Genomic DNA, 20,129 nt, shown 5'->3' on the forward strand with positions numbered 1-20,129 from the left:
GAGAGGAAGTGTGATTGAGGCCTGCTGAAAGCCTCGCCAAAGGACCAGGGATTGTGCCGGTTGCCAGGGCAACGCTAAAACAGCTCTCAGAAGTCGCATGTTGTCTTCTTCATCCGCGGTGCCTCCCAGCATGTCCCGGTAGCCGGGGTCTCTATAGGGTGGGCTGTAGATTACTCCTTCTCTGGGACACAAACACCAAACCTAATCCCTAACCTTGGCCTTGACCTCCGTGGGGGAAACACACTCCTCCTCCTCCCCCACCGTTTGATATTCACTGTTGTATAATCCTTTGTAATAAAGGCTGTAGGAGGCAGTCACTCTGGGGCCAGGGTTTGGGCGGCATGTCGTGCACAAGGAAGGGTGTAAATGTTACAAAGAGAGACAGCTCCACTGGTGCTCTGAGCAAACTCTGATTCATGAGGAGAATATTTGTGTGGGCCTTTCTGCCGCCGTTACTGTTATCTTGAGCTTGTGACTCTCACTTTTAAACAGAGGGAGGGGAATTACTGAGATTATTGCATGTTTACTTTCTGTCCTACGATGACTTCATATGAGAGGATATAAAACAAGATAACGTGCACTTCACCTTAATGAGATATGTGCCTGAAAAGGAGGCGCATAAAAGAAGTAAATGCCACTTATCTTAAAGGTATCCGATCCTGGGAGTATAAGTGGTGGCTAAGTACTCATATTTTTTTCAAATTCAGATAAGGTCACATTACTTGAAAGTAAACCATCTACTGTGAATGTACATTCAAAACATGACAAATGCCCACTCAAAATTGGAGCCTGACTTACCTCACACACTGACACACACAAGTGGAAACAGTGACCTATATAGGGCGGAAAGGCCAGGGTCCAATTTGGACATACACACACACACACACACACACACACACACACACACACACACACACACACACTCACACACACACACACACACTCCCAGGGCTGTCGACTCTCCCGCCTAAAAGTGTCCTATCCATGCTGTGTTGTGCTGGGTGTCTTCGGGGGGATGGGGGGGGGGGGGGGGTTAGGGTAACAGGGTGCCTGCCAGATGACTGCTCTGTCAGCCCAATAATGGGCTGCCATCTGCTGTCTAGCATACACAAAGGCAAACAGTGCGCGTGTGTGAGAGTTTGTGTGCTTGCTTTCGGGCGTGTGCTCCAGAGAGGAAGGCATGGGAGGTTTGGTCGGTCGCCTGCAGGCTCTGTTTCATGTCTTCAGTGTGCTAGGTAGACATGAAACTGAACACACACACCTTACTGAGTCCATGAACAACTGACTCATGGAGCTTGAGGATGTATAAATGGTACCAGACCTGTTGTGGATGCCAAAAATGGGTGGTGCAGACTATGGCGTGTCAAGTTTTACAGCATATTCAAATAAAAAGATGGACAATATAATTCAGTTTTGCGTTCTGCATGCCACAGGTATCTATGTGTCTACATGTCAGTAAGTCACTTTACTCTCAAACGCGCTCCCTTTAAACACATGCACGAAGCATAAGGTGGAGGGGCTGCTGCCAATAACCAATTAAGTGCCAAAAGGTCGCTGACATCTTTCAACTCAAGTGCGGGTCACCCAAGAACAAAAGACCCTCTTGTACAAGAACAAGAGCGAAGGGAGGACAGATTGATTAAGTGGACATGGCGTGCATGCGGCGCCCGTGTGTTTATGCGCACATTGTTTGTATGCATGTGCACCACTGCTGCTCCTTCAGCATAAGGCAAGTCGTCACGTCCTTTGCCTCCCTCCGTTTTGGGGGGCAATTGAGTGAATGGGCCTGTAAAACCAACAGCCCAGAGGACAAAGGAGCCCGGGGGCATTAAGTCATGGGTGAGTGGGCCCCTTTAGGGCCAGCAGCTGACCCTGTGGAGAGGCCTCTTGTTCTGATGGAGGGGGCTCGTGTCCCTGGACCCCAGGCCAAGTTGACAGCATCCCAACATATACATACACACATGACAGGGGGGGTTCAGCTTAAACCACTCTATCAGTTGTCAGTCCCACACCCAAGCTATCCACCTGCATGGCTGTCAGCTCCACCTATGGACAAGTGACAGGATTAAGGTGGAAGATTTGGATTTCCAGTGCCTTCAAAAAAAATTAAAGGAATCTGTTTTTGGCAAGAGCTCAAGAGATTGCTACACCTGCTGTGAGCATGTCAGATAAACCAAAGGATCATAAGAAATCTTTATTATGTGGGAAATAGCATGTAACCTGTTCTAATTTGTACAGGGGCAGTTGGCAGAGAAGGTGAGCTCGGCTTGGTTTCAAAACAGAGTTCAAAACGCTGTAGATGTCATGCAACATATGCATTTATTTTTCCAAATTAAGTACATGGTTACAAAGACAGTTGGCAGGATTTCTATGGTACCTTGGTTATGATTTCAGCTGAAAATGCTACCAAAAAAAAACAAAACAAAACAACACAGAGCGTGTGTTACACCTGTGATTCACCTCGTCAGTTAAAGCAAAGTCCAGCATCCTGTGTATTGCTCATGCATAACTACAGTAGTATATAACAGCTGCTACTATCCTGTATATATGTACTTAATTCCCTCAAAACCTATGATGTTACATGGCCAAATGTTGTTAACGTACAAACATGTTAACAAATGGAATGTACAAACACAAGTCAAACCAACAAACAGAACAAACGACACAATTATATACAGATCAGACACATCGCAGCCACCAGAATCAAACGTCTCACGTGGATGTTTGTCTACTTTCTGTTTTAGAGTTGCGCACTCCTGATCTTTCCACTTGATCTCCCTGACAAGATTCCCTTCTTATTCTCACTCAAATGCTTAATGCAGGATAATCCAGATTATAACTAATACTGGACCCACTAATGCCAATAATACAAAGAAGACCATTTATAGCTGTAGTGTCCCTTCGGCAGATTACGTTTCAGAAGGGTTAAAAATGACATGAATCAGCTGGAAGCACAGTGCAGTACATTTCTTCAGAGTCACACCCAAATCTGTGCATATTTACATTTTGTTCTTACGCAGTGTCAAATAATGAGCGAGCAGGTAAAGGTTTAGGGTCTTGCTCGAGGTCGTTTCAGCAGGATATCTGAGTTATAGGACGGTCTGTGTTAGCTGTGTTGTCGCTCAAAGCCATCTGTCTATAAAAATGTTAAGGTAAGGCTTCGATGTAGTGTGTTTAAACACGCATTTCTGCAGCAGAACAGGAGAAGAGAACATGTTAAAATCAAGCAGCAGGATCATAATGTCAGCATTCGTTACAAAACGGGGAGACAACCGTCTAACATGCAAACACACACCATAAAACAAAAATAAGGACAAGAGCTACATCATTAGAATGAACAAACATTTAAAATTAAATGACGAGTAAAAAGTGCAATTTGTCTATGATTAGAGGTCGGAGATGGAGTCCTGCTACCTAAGAGCGGAGAACACATTTGAATCAAAGAAAGAAAATGTCCTATCTATATGTTACAAGATCACAGATACGACTACACGATGATTATTTGCTAGATCATGCCTGATCAGGAAGAGAAATTAAAATTAGTGGCAGTGCACGTTCTTCTAACTTGGAGTAATGAAACTGTATCCCAATCCTGATTTTGAAAGAGAAAAGACAATAAAATTCTTCAATAATTTCTCTTAAATGTCTTTCTTTTTTTTTTTTTAGAAATAAATAAATTAGTAGACATTAAATAAATAAAACCTACAGCCTTCACAATAACAAGTAAATCCTTCTCGGCCAAATGCTTGTTGTAGAACACTGATGATATGAAAACTGCTCACTATCAAAGCAATGGTGACCATTCATTTTCTGTTACAAAGAGAACTGTTTTGAGAGCAGGTGAGGGTTTTTAGGCTGTTTTGTCAGCAAAGTTAAACTTCTTAAAAAAAAAAAACGAAAAAAAAAAAAACCTCACGGTGTCCGATTTATATTAATATCTAAGCTTTAGAGCTGTCAGATAATAAATAAAACAAACAGAAATAAACATTAAGGTACCCTTCCATTATTGAGGTTCTTACACATGTACATTGCAATGAAATACATTCAACCGATGTCTCGATGGACACTATGGCCTTGGAAAGGAAACGAGTTGTTAAACAAAGATACCATCACAAGTGCTATCCAGTTTGCCCTTAAACACACTGCTCCTTTCTCAGCAGTGAAATCAACTCAGTAGTGCAATACTGACAGTTTCTTACTAACATCCTCAAAAAAAGTTCACATCACCATGGATAGGCATTCAGCAATGTAATGCTGCCGTCATAAAAAACCACGTAACTGCACTTCTGTTTCTGTAATGTCAAAGCAATGGTTATTCTGGACTGTGTGTGTCTAGGTAACCCTCTGAGACCCGTGTTGGCGCTCCCTGTCTTTAGAGGCTGTAGTGGTACCAAGCATGTCGTGGTAACTTGTCAGGAAGGAGGCTAAAAATAACACTCCAATGTTAGGCTAAATTTTGGCAAGGACGACAATGGGTTTTATGGACACCGACAAGTCTCCCATGTAAAGACACGCCCACTTTATGTGGGCCAGGGGGGTTCCTGGTTCGGACACAGGGTGGGGGGTTCGAACTCTAGGGTGTGGGAGCCCCTCTAGGCGGAGTTTGCATGTTCTCCCTGTGTCAGTGTGGGTTATCTCTGAGTGCTCCGGCTTCCTCCCACAGTCCAAAGACATGCAGGTTAATTGGTGACTCTAAATTACCCATAAGTGTGAATGGTTGTCTGTCTCTATGTGTCAGCCCTGTGATAGTCTGGTGACCTGTCCAGGGTGTACCCCGCCTCTCGCCCAGTGTCAGCTGCGATAGGCTCCAGCCCCCCGCGACCCTCAAGAGGATAAGCTGTTATGGAAACTGAATGAATAAATAAATGTGTAATATTCGCTGATAGTGTTTGAAAATTCCGCATAATAGGTCCCTTCAGTCTCGGAATTGCATAAATTGGGTAAGTTTTGAAGACGTAATCGATGATGGGAGTGGACATCATATACTTCCATTATAATGTTTTAAGCCTTATACAATCTAATCTTTCAAATTTGGAATAGGCGCCTAACCAAACACAAGTTCATAACAGATTTATTACTAGTAAAACTGGACACACAGTGCTAAGCTGCATCTCAAATAATCTTAAGGATCTCTGCTTTCAGATGATGTGTACTACTTCTTCTTCTTTTTTTTTAAGATATTTTTTGGGGCATTTTTAAGCCTTTAATCGATAGGACAGATTAGCGTGAAGGGGGAGAAAGAGAGGGAGAGACATGCAGCAAAGGACCACAGGCTGGAGTCGAACCCGTGCCGCTGCAGCAACAGCCTTGCACATGGGGCGCCTGCTCTACCACTAAGCCACCGATGCCCCAATGTGTACTACTTCTATGTGGCATTCACTACTGACCTGCAAACTCCCCCTAAAACTCACCTGTCTCCTCTAAACAAGACAAAAAAGGGTCTATGGTGGGTCTCAGAGAGTTAAAAACCCATGGTGTGATTTTAAAAATACAATGGTGTCAATACAAAGCTGTGAATTTTTGCATGTACGTGGTTTTTTATCTGACAACAGCGACGGGGCAGTTTAGCAAAACAAGTTGGAGGAGATACACAATGAGTAGCGTTACATTATAAAACGTCTTTCTTGTCATTTAAACAATATATTAACAATATAAAACTCAGAAGCAGCCACTGCTATTAATAAACACTCTATGTCTATAGCCTACTGTATGTGTAGGTTGTTTTCAACATTACTGACTAGTGCAGGAAAAACATTCTAGCCTTATCATATCTGTACAAAACTGCTTACGTTGCCAGGTTGTGTGTATTCAAAGGAAAACACATACCTATAAACAAGAAACTACTTGGGCAGTGACCTTGAAATGTGTTTAAAAACCAGCAGCCATGCCTTTTTGTGGTCGTCCGTGGCAGTGCATTTCTGCTTCAAAAGAAAAACTAAAATTATTTGTCTTCACTGGATTGTCTCTTACTGGGTTCAGTGGAGGTTTTAGTTGTTGGACGGGGTGTAGTAGTGTTGCCTGCGCAGCAAGGGGACGGCTTTAAAGCACAAGGGCTCTTGAGTTAGAGCCAGAAGACGTGTAGGGGGTCAGGTACTGACGGGCCTGTTCTGTCATGATCAGCTGGTCCTCTGTCTTCCCATAAACCACTGCTTCCCAATCACTCACCTGCAGAGAAGGCATGTTACAATGACAGCTGTTCATATTAAACATGGCTTAAGTTTCACATAACGAGGTAAACATACGTAAAAGCAATCCATGTGAGCAAAAACCTCAGGCTTCAGATTGTTCCGAGTGCTGTTTCCATCGTTTTTTTTCTACATTTGAGACAAGCTAACGTCAGCTCGTGATGGACTTTTTCACTACTGCAAGTGTTTACTTTACAAACACTACACTAAACTGCTACATGAAGCTACATGCTCACATCAGGGAAACATTTAATCTTGGTTGCCGTCGTTAATTTCTCCCTAATTTGGGATCATATTTCTGACTGAACATGTCTGCTTGTTTTCAGAAGCTTTTATAGGTGATTTTTCAGGGAAAATGGTGCCGCTATACTCCATTAAAGTCATTCCCCTGCTGCAATGACGTTGCAGAAGACCCAGAAAAGCTGACCAATCAGAGCCAACTGGGCTTATTTGGGAGGAGAGCCGCCAAAATGGAGCGTTTCAGACAGAGTGAACATTAAAGCATGTAAACATGTTCTAGTAGAAAATCAAAACACAAGTATGAACCTGAAAATGAGCAAACTAGGTCCCCTTTAATGACTTACGTACCTGTACAACAGCATGTTTTGGTGCTTTGTGGGAGGAGACAAGCTTCTTCATCCGAGGGCTGGTAAAGCGATGAGGATGAACAGGGACTAGTGAGGTCTCCTCTCGCCCAGAAGTCAAAGAACGGCTACACTCTTCTTGCTCAGAGATTGAGGTGACCAATGAAGAGCCTGACAGTAAACTTTCATCTGGCACCTGCAAATAACAGATTTAATAAATGAAATAGCTACATAGAAGGAACTATACAAGTGATGATGATGCTGAATTTAAAGGGTGACTTTGGTCCTGTCCAACCTTGACCCAATTTTCCCATGTTTTTGTGTCTATGTGACTGATGGCCACAACAAGTACTGATCAAGACCACTGCAGCCAGCAGCCAGAAAAACAGGGTGCAATGTAACCATTCAGGGCATGTCCACTAAAAGTGCTTTTTTTCCTGCCACTTACAGGCTCAATCTGAGCCAGTACATTTACAGTTTGTATATAGAAACCAGTTTACCAGTACAATCACACCTCACTATTGTTAGACACTAAGAATGTTTTTAGGGCTATGTGCCCTTCTTCTTCACATATCCATGTTATCTACTGATTCTATCTATTTTTCTCATGTAGTTACAGAATCTGAAGCTGTTATCTTCAACCAGTATCGAGACTTACTTGTGCATTGTTGAGCTGCTCTTGAAAGAGTTGGACATTTAGGCAGTCTTTTCCCCAGGGGTCCAGCACAAGAGACTTGCGCACCTTTCTCGCTGGACCATCAATCTGAAATCAAAGGACCAAGATATAAATAACAGCAAATGCTCCACAGTTTTGACTCCACACTACGAGTGAGCTCAGTAAAAAGTATTTGTTTCTCCAAAATAACAGAGAGAAGGTAGTATAGTTCCATGATGGAAAACATGTGCATGCTACATGTACATTATGTTTCCACGCTCTGTAGTCTGGTTGGATGTCTGTTCTGTTAAAGATGTCGGCTCCAGTCTCCTGCTTCAGAACTTCTCGAATGTCCTCTTCCAGAAATGCCAACGGCTGTGGCTGAAAAACAAAAACATACACATGATTATTATCACAAGCTCATGCAGCCATATGTAGCATAAAATAATAAAAAGGTTATCACAATAAAGGTAAATAAAAAATGCACACAGTCACATTTGACCTCTCACCTCCATCTTCAGTGGCCCATGCATTTTCTCCTGGGCAGCCAAAGCGTTCTTGAAGGGAGTCGGCGTTCGCGGGGTTGGAATCATGACAGTTTTACGGATTTTGGGGGTCTGCAAACTAGAGAGGTGACAGAAAATATTCAACACTGGGCACAAAATTCCCACAATGCATAGCAATCTACAGGCTTTTTTACCAGTTGTGTGGGATGTGTTTTAATATATTTACCCATCATTCTCTTTCTGGTGCTTAGGTGTGGTTTCTTTGTGGAGCGGTGTGTTGAGGAGACATCTCTGGCCACACACAGGGGTTGAGGTGAGGGCGGGATTTTCCAGATTCAGATGCTCCGAACCTGATATGTTGCAGAACTGGAGAACACACAGACACGGCATATTAGCCACATGACTAATGTGACCTCAGTATAACAACTCTACAAGGAAGTAGTCAGCAGAGGTGTGGTTTAGGGTGTGTAGAGAAAGAAAACATTTACTCGTGACGGTGAGAATGGCAGTGACTTTGTGGGCGTTTTCTTGGGAGAATTTGAGATATTCTCCAAGAAAGAGGAGCAGGTCCTGTCACATGAAGGAGACGGTTCCCCCCTCTCTCTTCTCCTCCTTCTCCCAATGGATGACTGAGTGGGTTTGGATGAGTTGATAGGAGTCAGGGAGGTGACGCCGCTCAGACTAAATGGAGCACAGCTCTTATCACGACCAGAAATGGCGTTCGGAGTGTTGACTGTGTAGCCCATTGAACTGTCAATCGTCCGCTCTTGCAGGAGAGTGGTGTACCCTGCCTGGTTGTGCCTGGGTGGTGTCGCTGACTCTGACAAGTCGAAACTGGCCACGTCACTCCACGCCACAGGGTCCTGCAGAGCAAAACACATCTACAGAAGATCTTTAATACATTCATGACTTTTGTTTAAAATATTCATACAGGGATATATTTGCTCTCCGCTCTGCTCCTTCTGTTACTCACTGAGTCAATGAGCTCCATAGTTTCTGCAAACTCCGGTATGGTCTGCAGGGTCGAGAGCACAGTGCTGGCCTCTACGGCCAGGAACTTGCTGGGCGAGACAGGAAGCTGTGGTGGAGGTCCTTGGGGGATCTCAGGGCTCCTCCAGGGCCTTCTCTCCGCCTGCTCCTCAAGGCTGCTATTACTTCTAGTCATCGTGTCATCTGACACACTGTCGGACCAGGATGAGTACTGCTCTGCACTCTGAGGGGGCAGGATGAGAGAATAAGGGTGTTAGAACTCTGACTCCAGCAGCAAAGTGATGTCTGATTAAAGCTGGAGTTGATAACTTTTATGAAAATAACTTTGTGTCATATTCGCTGAGAGTGTCACTGTATTCTGAACGAGGTACTGTACATGAGGCAGATGATCTGTGAAAAAATCATGCCCCTCCTCCTCTTCCTACTACTTGTACTAGCATTTGCTAGAATCTACCGCAGCACATGGACAACTACCTATCAGAGCTGAGGAATCTCTCAAACAGCTGTCAATCCTCTCAATCACTGTTTGTACGCCACTAAACTCTAAAACTAGACAGCGCTGATAAAATATAAATCAAGTTTTGTGACTGCATTGCAAATTTCTCACCTCAAATGTTTTCAGAAACATATTTTAGTGTACTGTTTAGCTGTAAAATGAGAGAGTTGTGACAAAGCACTAAGCACCGCCACAAGACAGTCAAGTAGGCAGGAGTATGATTTTTTTTCACACATTATCTGTCTCATTCTCTGCGTGAATACACCGACAGTTTCAGCAAATATTAATAAAAACGTTATTTTGTATAAAAGTTATCAACTATAGCTTTAAATGGTGTGATCTGTAGATGTTAAATAATATTACTCTAAATTTGGATCAGTTTTAAAATTATCTGGGACTAAGAAAGTGTGGGGAACACAGGTGATATTACAACATATCAATCTTGACCAGTCAATCATTCAGTATGAAGTCACTGACTGTGAAGACAAATGGCATGAATGAGTGAAGAAGAGTGAATTAAATGTGAAAACAGTGTCAGGAGAAACAGAATAGGAACAGGAGAGACAGAGGAGAGTGCTTGGTTCAAACTGCTGGCTGAGCGTGGGCATGGGGGTGAGGACTTGAGGGGATGACGGAGCAGGTTTGGAACGATGGTAATGGGGGTAGGTGGGGCGGCTACCAAGCACAGCTTCAGGCCAGTCTGAATGAGTAGCGAGATGGGGAAGGCAGTTACTATAGCAACACTACAGCAAATCAGGCTACAGCTAGCATACGTGAGTGCCAGTCATGTTTTCACATGTATACACTGCAAAAAGTCTATTTAGTCTCAAGTCTTAAAATCTTGATTTGAGAATTTTCTGTGAACCAGTGTTTAGTGCGAGGTGAAGAAAAAACACCTGATTCAAGAAAACTGATAATTTTATCTCTTAATCTCACTTTGATTTGATTTCAAGACTCAATGTTTGATTAGATAATATAAAATATTAAAAATGACTTTTTACAGTGTATGTTAGCTGCAAACACACGCAGGCTATGCTGACTAAGTATGCAAACACACGTTCGGAGTGTGTTCTTACACGTTGACCTCTGCACTGCACTTGTCGCTGGACTTCATTCTCTGCTGACATAAGCAGCAGCTCAAGCTCCTTAATTCTTTGCTCTCTGTCAGGATCATCCAGGCAGGATGGCTGAAATAAACAAACGTCAGGGAGGAGAGGTCGAGAAGGACAGGAGGAAAGGAAGAAGTTAAAAAATAAACAGACAAAAAACAGATTTACACACACAAAATATTTACAGGAGCATTTAAGATTTTGAATGTTAGGTGAAAATAACGGGACATTCAAGTGCTTGATTTGAAGTCCAGAGTTAGCAATCACAAAGGTAATTACAGAAAGTCCAGAAAATAAAGAGGGTGACAAGTTTTCCCACTGGCATGCAATGAAACACACAAAGACTCACCAACATGAAGCCTGAATTATCAGGAAGACCGTCCATCAGGTGTCCGCTGTGAGGATCATAAGGATATCCCCCCATCTAAAATACAAAGGACCACATTTAAATACAGACAACAAATAAAGTAAATCATAACACCATATAGAGTAGAGTGTTGAAGGGAACTGGACCTGGTTGGGTCCTGGTATAGGCAGGGGACTGTGGTCACAGTGCTGGGACTCTGTTGGAGTTTGAGGACACGGTCTGTGTTGGCGTCTCTTCGCTCCAGCATGAGAGGAAGTGAAACTCTTGCAGCCATCTTGCAGGTACCCCTCATGCTCCACCTTCCTCCTCATGGTAGAGTTCCAATGGTTCTTGATGGAGTTGTCCGTCCTAATGGGCAGAAAAATCAGTAGTATTTCAGCAAATTACACTATTGCATGACTCGGGCTAAATCCACACTAACACATTTTTTATTTAAACAGTGTAACTATTGCTACATTTATGCTGAGCATCCACATTACTCCAGTGTTTTGGAACCCCTAAAATGGCTGACCCCATTTTAGTTTTTTGATTATGGGGTTGAGTTTTCATCTGGACAGGTACAAAGGGAGACTTTTGAAAACACTGATGCACCCGCATTCACTTCCTAAATGGGGTTTATCAGTCACGAAGTGCCAAGCAAAGACATTATAGCTACGTCTGCATACCTTTTGTAATTTTATCCTTCTTGTGTGGGTATGTCAGTCTCATTGCCGTGGCTTCCTCTGGTGATAGATAATGCTGCCAGTACCACTCTGAAATGTTGCTGTATTTGCATTGCAACAACTGCAATTGCACCTTTTTGTTGGTCCAAACAAAGAATTATCTGGTCTTACTTTTTGTCATCTCCGTAGTATTTTCTATAACCAAGCAGTGAAGCAGAGTAGACAATCTACTTTCTGTTTATATCGGCACACACATGCCAAGTGTACATGAAGGTCATGTGATATGTGTTCCAGGTCAGTTTGAATTGATGGAGATAATCTGAAATTATGCTAAAGCGCTTGTGTGTACAGAGATCATTTTCATTTTAAAACGGCACTGCTGAATGAACACTTATTCATGTGCATGTAGCTAGTGCAATGTGTGCACAAGATTATATTTACCGTCCAGGAAGAAGCTTGGAGATCTCTGCCCAGCGGTTGCCAAGGCGCTTGTGGGCCTCATAGATGATTCGGTCCTCTTCCTGAGTCCATGAAGACTTCTTCACCTCTGGGTTGAGGTGGTTGTGCCACCGTTCGCGGCACTGCTTTCCAATCCTTCCCTGGAGGTGCTTGGCGATCACAGACCAACGCTTGGGGCCGTACTTGTGCACCAGGTCAATAACCTGCACAAATATCACCAGTGGAGAAACATTTATTGCACAGTTTTATTTCTAAATCAGAAACTTAAAATATATACACTGCTGCATATTGTGGTAGTTTTCTCTGCTTTTTTTAGGAAAGGATGGAGTAAGGCCTTAACTGGCTTCATTCAAACTACAAGCTTGTATAAAGAAGGAAATCACATCATTCTATTTTTCTCATTTAGAGCCAACAGCAGCGCCAGTGTTTACAGAGCTTTGACTGAAGCAGCAGCAGCAGCGCGGCTTGTTTGACTGTCTCCGTCAAGACTGAAAAATGCTGTGACGTCGCCATTGGCAACACAGACTGTTATTGATAGGTCTCGGTTTCTATGATGATGCCAAGATTTTAGAGGAATGAGACGCCATTCTTGACATTCTCAAAGAATCGTGATCCATTTAAGGAATGCATTGTTCATCTCAGGGCTGGCGAACATACTGCAGCTTCACTCTGTACAAAGAAGGCTTGGCTCTAGTGGCTTGGAAAGTCTGTGTTTTATTAGGGATGACGTAGTGGAGCATTTACTTTGCGAAAAAAAAAAAAAAAAGGAAGCTAAGGCCAAGAGGGTTTTAGCGGGAAGTAAGCTTGCACATGTGCTCATTAGTTGGAAGGTAAAAAATGCATTGCTTATTGTAGCATTTGTGTTTGTATTGTGTTGCTCTGCTGCTCTCGACAGTCCCTGCAGCTTCTTTCTGTCTCCCCTATCATTTGCCTACTTTACCCTCCAGAACAGGAAACTCCCAGCTCCTCTTACCTTTTGATCCTCCTCTTTTGTCCAGGGTCCTTTCACCAGCTCTGGGTTGAGCACCTTCTGCCAGCGGTGCTGACATTGGCCATCTGTCCTCCCCTGTGACACAGCAGCACAAAGCACAACACCTCATTACACCACAGTTACACCAACTCCTGACAGCTGTATATAAATCTGCCTCTCCAGTCACTGCTCCTACCATGATGTTAATTATGAGATTACTAAATGGTTTGCATGGTCATTAAGTGTTAGAATGGAAAGAGATAGACCAATATGGCATAAAGCAGTAAGATACTACTGTTAATATTCAAACAGTTTTGCCTGCATCGTATTACACAATGCAGACATCACATTACATACTTACTGGAAAAAAGTTAGCGATTAGTTTCCAGGAGTCAGTTCCATGCTGCTCTACTAGTTTTTTCAGCTTTTCATCCTGAGAAGAAGAAAAAAAAAGACCTCCTGAGGAACTTCCAGCATCCACATTCACACACTGTCTACTTTAGGGTTCCCCTAAGATGTGTGAAGCACACACTTAAGGACGTTATTACTTGCAAGAAGATGAAATACAAATCTTATGCAGTACAAAGTCCCCATTTCACTCAAATAGTCTTCAACCCCCCAAAACCTTACTTGTGCCTCTGATAAACTTACCTCATCTCGGGACCACTTTACTTTACACAGGGTCTTTTTATCTTTGCTCTTCTCTTTGCTCTCTGGGTCTGTGGAGTGTAGCTCTTCATCCTCATCATTGCTAAAAAAAAATATGTAGGGATACAGAGAAAGGGAAGTAAAAGAAGAGAAGAAACTGTTAGTTGTGCCAAAACTTTTCTTTTATCTTATATTATCTTTACTGTAACTGTGCTTTTATGGCTGCGCAGACCTGTTCTCTCATCCAGTGCATTTCATTGTACCTTTGACCTTAACCTGCAGACTAATAAAGTAAAACTGAAACTAAAACTGAACTGAACTCTTTACAAGGTCAGTGTAAGCAAGAATACTAGGATGAGTATGGAACTGCATGGAAAGCGCTCAAGTGTGAGTTATACTGTATTTCTGCATCAGCTCTATGCAGAGTCTATGCCATACATGGCCTACGCCATGTCTGTGTCATTCTGCAGTTACACCTCCAAAACACTAGTCAGTGTCAGGGTTTCTATGAACTGCTGTAAAGTTTAGCTGATCCAAAACACACATTAAACACACATTAATCATGGCTTAATAGAGACAACTTCAAACACAAGTACACAAGTCAGCTTCACTAGAACTCAGCATTTACAGACATTACACTTGTCTTTATCTGGACACATTTTCCCCACAAATACAACATGCTAATGTTTGTAGCACAAGTCTATGGCATTTTACATTGTATAAATTAGCCTAGCAGCTAGCAGACTTTTTCACTACTCATATGAAGCCAGGGACAACAGCAACATTTAACAAAGGTAATGTAACACAATTTGGCTCCATTACAACTCACAAGATTCACCGACAAAACAACTGTCTTATACTAAACATGTTTTCCAAACAAATATAACATGCTAACATAATTAGCACAAGCCTATGGCATTTTACATTGTATAGATTAGCCCACATATAGCGGAGATTTCCTCCACTTATCTGAAGCCAGGATAAATCATCAATAATAATTAATAATAATGTTAGTATCTTAGTTCTATCAATACGTAATGTAGTCAAATGCTCAGTAAAGCTGTATCCAGATTAGTCATAAAATGTATGCTTATACAAATGCAAACATGTAGGCTAAAGCTCTCTGCTTGTTAAGGCTATTCTTTGCATATGCAAGTTCTCAAGGTAAAGGAGAGCAGTACAGAAAGGTGCAAGAAGAGCAAGTATTAGGCTCTGCTTTAAGTAGGCATTCACTTCTTCTTCTATTCAGCATTGACTCTGACATTGCACTGAAACTACGGTAAGTCAGTTATCATACAGAAATGGATAAGAGTAAATAATACAAATTTACTACAAAATGTAATAGTCTGCTTTCATAACAGACTATGTCGATTCAAATAAACAATACGGAAATGTAAACTAACAATCAGATAATTAAATAAATAAATAAAGTATAATTATGGATTGCATAGAAATGGGTTTGTCAGACTGGTGGGTCTCAATATGAGACATAACAACACTGTAAGAGCACAGCAGAGCTTTCACTTTAGAGATTTAGGGGATAACTGTTTTTAACAAACCTTGACAGAATATAAAGGAAAGAAAGAAACAACTTGTACTTGTACATGACTGCATACAAGAACACAAAATTCCTCTCTACTGACACAAGAAGTTGGCAGGTAGCACTGTACTTCTGTGTTCCCACAAAACCTGCTGCTGGGCAACACTTTCTTTGTGGCTGTGGAGAAGAATTTAATAAATGGAGGAGAAATTAAGTTATCTGTTATCGAGAGCTGTTACTGTAAAGCAGATCTTGCCAATCACGCAGGCCCTTAACCACACACAAAGGGGTCTTGTATCAGACTGTGTATGAAAGGTCATCTTCAGTGTGGAAATTTGAACATGGCAACTGAATTTTGGTGTGACCTGACTTCTTCATCAGAGCAAAGAGAAGTGGGGAAAGTGAGTCTGGAGCTTTAGCTAAGCAGGAAGGAGGGGAGTAAGTGGGCCGGACGAAAGGGGCGATCCCACATCAACAGGCTCTTTCACCTCCAGAGGTGTGTGAGTGTGTGTGTGTCATTGAGATGGAGGAGGCGGTGCGCTGGGGTGTGGTCAGGGGAATGGCAAAGTCCTAACGGTCCAGTTGTTCAAAAAGTTTTCAAAAAAACAGGCAGACTTATATAACCTCTTTGCACTTGGAGTAATAACAACGTAGTATTAAAATGTGCTTTAAAAGTTTTAAAAGGAACCATTTTAGTGTCACGTGAACGCCTCAGAGGCAGCAAAACAAACAGACACTGATGTACCAAACATTCATTGTCAGTTTGTTTACTTCATCAGTCATAAACAGTTCAAAGTATATTGTAAAATACAGGACATGCATTCCCCAGGTCAAACCCTGAGCTATTCTAATTGTGAGAGGAAAGAGCCACCCATCTTTCTCCAGATGTGAACACAAGGAGAGGTATGTGAAGGGGGCAGGGCACAAAAGTAGCACCATCCACTAGCCAAATGCTGGTAAAATATGTGGCTGGTAGATTTCTTTCTCTCACTAACCCCCCAAAAAAGTCTGCAGCCTGGATTGGGGTTAATTTAGATATTAAACAATTCAACTATTAGTTCAAGCACAATGCTATTTCCCACAGCTCCATGTCGCATCTTCAAATGGCTTGTTTTGTCCACCCAAACACCCAAAGATTTATTTACAGTCGGATAAAACTGGAAATAGTGACTGATCTTCACATCTGATAAACTGGAATCACTAAATTTTGCTTCATAAACGACTAAAATAACTCACGTGTTACATAAATTGTTGGCAATTCATATTATTTTGACAAAGTAATCAGTTAATTAACTTATAGTTCCTGCACAAATTGTGTTTTTTACTAACACTTGATTGCAAATACCCTTTTTATTGTGCACCTGGCTGTTGTTAGATGTAAATAGTGAATGTGCTGCGGCCTTGGTGGTCATACAGTTTAATAAGCCAGTATAACTTATCAAGTCTAGCCACAAACCACAACATCTGCTTGTTTTCTCAGGTACTTTTCCTACTGAGGTTTGTGAAAAACAAAGAAGAGCTTTGGGGCTTGGCATTAACAAGATGTTCCAAGAAGACCAGAATGATAAAAATCGGAATAGAAAAACACAGGAAACATTTGATCTGATCCAGATTTTTGTGTGTTAGTTTGTCTTTGATTAAGAGACTATATCTTACCAGGTAAAACGTTTATTTATTGACAACTAATTTGACTGCTTTGTTAAGTAATGTTTACAGGGATGCTGCTATTACATAACTGCTGTTTGACAATAGGCTGCAATGAGCTGATAATGAGCTCCCATGCGTGGCAATAATATCATGCAAAGTATACTGTATTATTCCAACAATAGTAATACTTGCAAGGTATACATTTGGATGTATAGTGTTGTTTGTATTTTACACTATCCATACCTGTGTTCAGGCTAGTTTGAGATGTTATTAACCATTAAATATAATATATCTATTAACTAACTGGTGCATTTCATGAACTAACATTACCATTCTTGTATGTTGACCTCGTTACAGTCTGACTCTGCAGGTGCACATGCTCTGCTGTCAAAGATGAGACCTGCAGCTCCTTTTATAAGCACACTGATAGTAAAACCTATCTAAGGTTATCTTGTGTTGCATAGAGGCACCGGTGGCTGTGGCAAACAGATAGCAAAGTGCTTATTGCTGGCACTCACCTGCGTGGTTTCACGTTGTCCATGACAGTCGATAGGATGATTGAAGCTTTTCAGAGACGAACCTGTGGTTTGGCAGCTGTCTAAAATCCCACATTAATAGATGTTTATCCATAGAAATCGCTGTAAGTCATCGCTGGCTTCCTCTGATACACAGCAGCATCTAGCTAGCAGCATTCGGCTAGCCGGTTAGCTAACTTAGTGTACAGTCCATAACGTTACGCTTAGTTTGGGAAAGCTGTACTAACTGTCGATAACATCTTTCTAAAGAAAAGCGTCACTATCTCTTCTGTTACTTGTTTCCGAAACGTCAATATCGCAACACAAAAACTCGATATAAAGTATAAAAGACTAACACAGTACTCTCATTACCCGCTGTCTGGGCTGTTTCTATCTTACTTGTCTGTACTTCTATTTGGCGTTATGATTTTTGTCCATCCCGCCGATTCTCGCGCCCAGCCCTCTGCGCAGGCGGCCTCGCTTCTGATTGGTCAGGAATGGGGCTGTGAAAAGAGGAGTCGGTACTCGAAACTGATTGGGCAGAAAATGAGGAGAGGCTCGCCTGTGATTGGTCGGAAGTGGGAGGTGGGTTAGTTTGATTGGTTGAAAACGTGAGAAGGCGGGCGTTAAGTTAGACAACTGTACTGTCACCTTCTGCACTGATGCAGCAGAATGGGTCTTTTCATTAAGGCGGTGGTGGCTCAAAGTTGGGTGCGGGGACTTTCGGGGGCCCTTTCAGGGGGTTTCAGGGGGTTCCCAGCACCACAAGTTCACTGGAGGCAAGCATGATAATCCATTCTCCGATTTTGTCCATGTAATCTGCAGTGCTGAGATGATATTTTGTGTTAATATTTAGGAACACATATTCATACAAGCAGATATTTCTACTGAACATATTTTTTTTAGATCAAATAATCCACATATAAATTTGAGTGCACTGTGCATTTGAACTGACATCATTGTGGTTCCTTGCAAGGGACAGACATTATTATGATGATTCACACAGTAATTGCATCATATTTAATGAGGTTAAGACGTTTGGTATGAGATTCATACCGATGTTACAGATAATATGTAGACTACAACATTCAAACTGACACAGATAACACAATATATCCTTTCGTTTTGACAGGCAGCTCCCGCATATCCATAGTGCACTCTGCAGCTCCTTTAAATTGTGTTTTGCTGACACCTTGTGGACAAACCTTTGGCATCTGCACTGCTTATTGGTTTCATGCATATAAAGCCAAAATGACAGTAGTAGTACAACTGGAAATGTCTTCTATTTATATGTTACATAATGTTTATATTTCTTTTAATTTGTCACAGCATCTCTGGTTTTTATTCGCCTCCATTTTTTTTAGGTCCATGCAGGTAGGTCGACTCGGGACATAACCTTTTTTTATGGGATAAGTGGTGCAATGCGTCTGTGTGGATTTTGACAAGGTATAATACCAAACATAGCTATAGCCTCTAGATAGGACAGGAAGTTAAAACCGTTTCTTTTTTGGTCACAATCATGACGCACCTCATAATTTTGATAGCTTATATTATCTCAAATTTGTCACGTTATTAATTCCTAATTACTTTATATCTTATAATCACTGTGTCACAATTTTGACATAGCCTTGTTTATAAAAGGCTATATATACATATATCATTCCTACTTCTTAATCTATTAATATATTTTTCTGTCGGTAAAATCAGGATGCGGATGATTTTTTGGGGATATTAGGCATGTTCTGCTTTTCCACCAGTAGGAGACGCTGTTTAACTGTTTGACTTCCCAGTGTTGCCATTCCTGAGTGCAGGAGTGGCTGTGTTAAGCCAACCTAAACAACACCGGAAATAATTTACTATGCCTCGAAAAATAAAAGCATTAATTTTGTCAATTAACAAGTAGGCCTACAATAAGTGTAATCACAAAAAACATCATATAACATTGTAATATTAGTATACGAAGTATCAAAAGCCTTTTAGAACTGCTTGTATTTTCTGTAGTCCTCCTTATATAAATACTTTAAACTACAAAACAAAACTAATTCAGTTTGTTAAGACTTCCACTGTGTTTAACTTACTCCTTAGGTTAGATCCTCTGACTGTCATGTACAGAGCAGATGGAAATATAATTGGCAGGGCAGGATTAAAAGCCACAGGTTTGTGGTGAGTATGGCTTTTGGAAATTTGATCAGCAGTACATTTGCTAACTCTGACCTATAGTCTGTGCACCACCAACTGCAATATCACCTAAAATTAATGTAGACAAGTCCCTTTATACAGGTTCTACATTATTACCTTATCCTGAGGTCCAGATGGCTGTTGTCGTCTTTTAGTATATTATTTATTCAAGGCCACACAGTGCATGTTCCTATATAAATCACTTTAACTGGTATACTTTGAAATGATAAGGTACATAACTACACACTGCACAGAGAGAAGTGTTGAAGTGGGTTGATCCAGCCATGATTAAATATATAAGTACAAGTAAAAAGTAATAATATTACAATATAAAAGGCACAGGTTTTGCATACTAAAGTGCAAAAGTATTAACATCAATATATAGCCTACTTGATGTACCAAAAGCAAAAGTACTCATTATGCAGAATGGCCCATTTCAGAAGTATAAAGTGGCATAAAATGAAAATACTGAAGTAAGGTACATCAAAATTATACTTGTGTACAGTATCTGAGTAAATGTACTCAGTTACTTTTAACCACTGTATCACATTATTGGGTTAATTATATTGTTGCACTGATATTGATGCGTAATTAGAATATACTTTTGGTGCTGATTGT

At 41.4% G+C, this 20,129-nt stretch overlaps 1 protein-coding gene across 3 annotated transcripts; it reads right to left on the minus strand.

Moving 5' to 3' along the window:
- Positions 1–2,306: 2,306 nt before the first annotated feature.
- Positions 2,307–17,736, minus strand: mybl1 (v-myb avian myeloblastosis viral oncogene homolog-like 1). 3 transcript variants are annotated; one of them, XM_033638518.2, is made up of 16 exons: positions 17,337–17,736; positions 13,635–13,734; positions 13,345–13,416; positions 12,987–13,079; positions 11,996–12,216; positions 11,039–11,240; positions 10,875–10,949; positions 10,493–10,603; positions 8,904–9,143; positions 8,419–8,793; positions 8,157–8,296; positions 7,934–8,048; positions 7,689–7,805; positions 7,428–7,532; positions 6,774–6,965; positions 2,307–6,165 (listed from the first exon to the last, which is right to left on the minus strand). In XM_033638518.2, the coding sequence occupies exons 1-16, from the start codon at positions 17,357–17,359 to the stop codon at positions 6,040–6,042; spliced, it is 2,307 nt and encodes a 768-aa protein (XP_033494409.1). In that variant the 5' UTR covers positions 17,360–17,736; the 3' UTR covers positions 2,307–6,039. The 3 variants fall into 3 exon arrangements, with proteins under 3 accessions (XP_033494409.1, XP_033494408.1, XP_033494410.1); XM_033638517.2 differs by having other exon boundaries at positions 8,419–8,811; XM_033638519.2 differs by lacking the exon at positions 10,493–10,603 and having other exon boundaries at positions 8,419–8,811.
- Positions 17,737–20,129: the final 2,393 nt, after the last annotated feature.

Source organism: Epinephelus lanceolatus, chromosome 20, assembly GCF_041903045.1.
Source record: "Epinephelus lanceolatus isolate andai-2023 chromosome 20, ASM4190304v1, whole genome shotgun sequence".
Lineage (NCBI taxonomy): Eukaryota > Metazoa > Chordata > Actinopteri > Perciformes > Serranidae > Epinephelus > Epinephelus lanceolatus.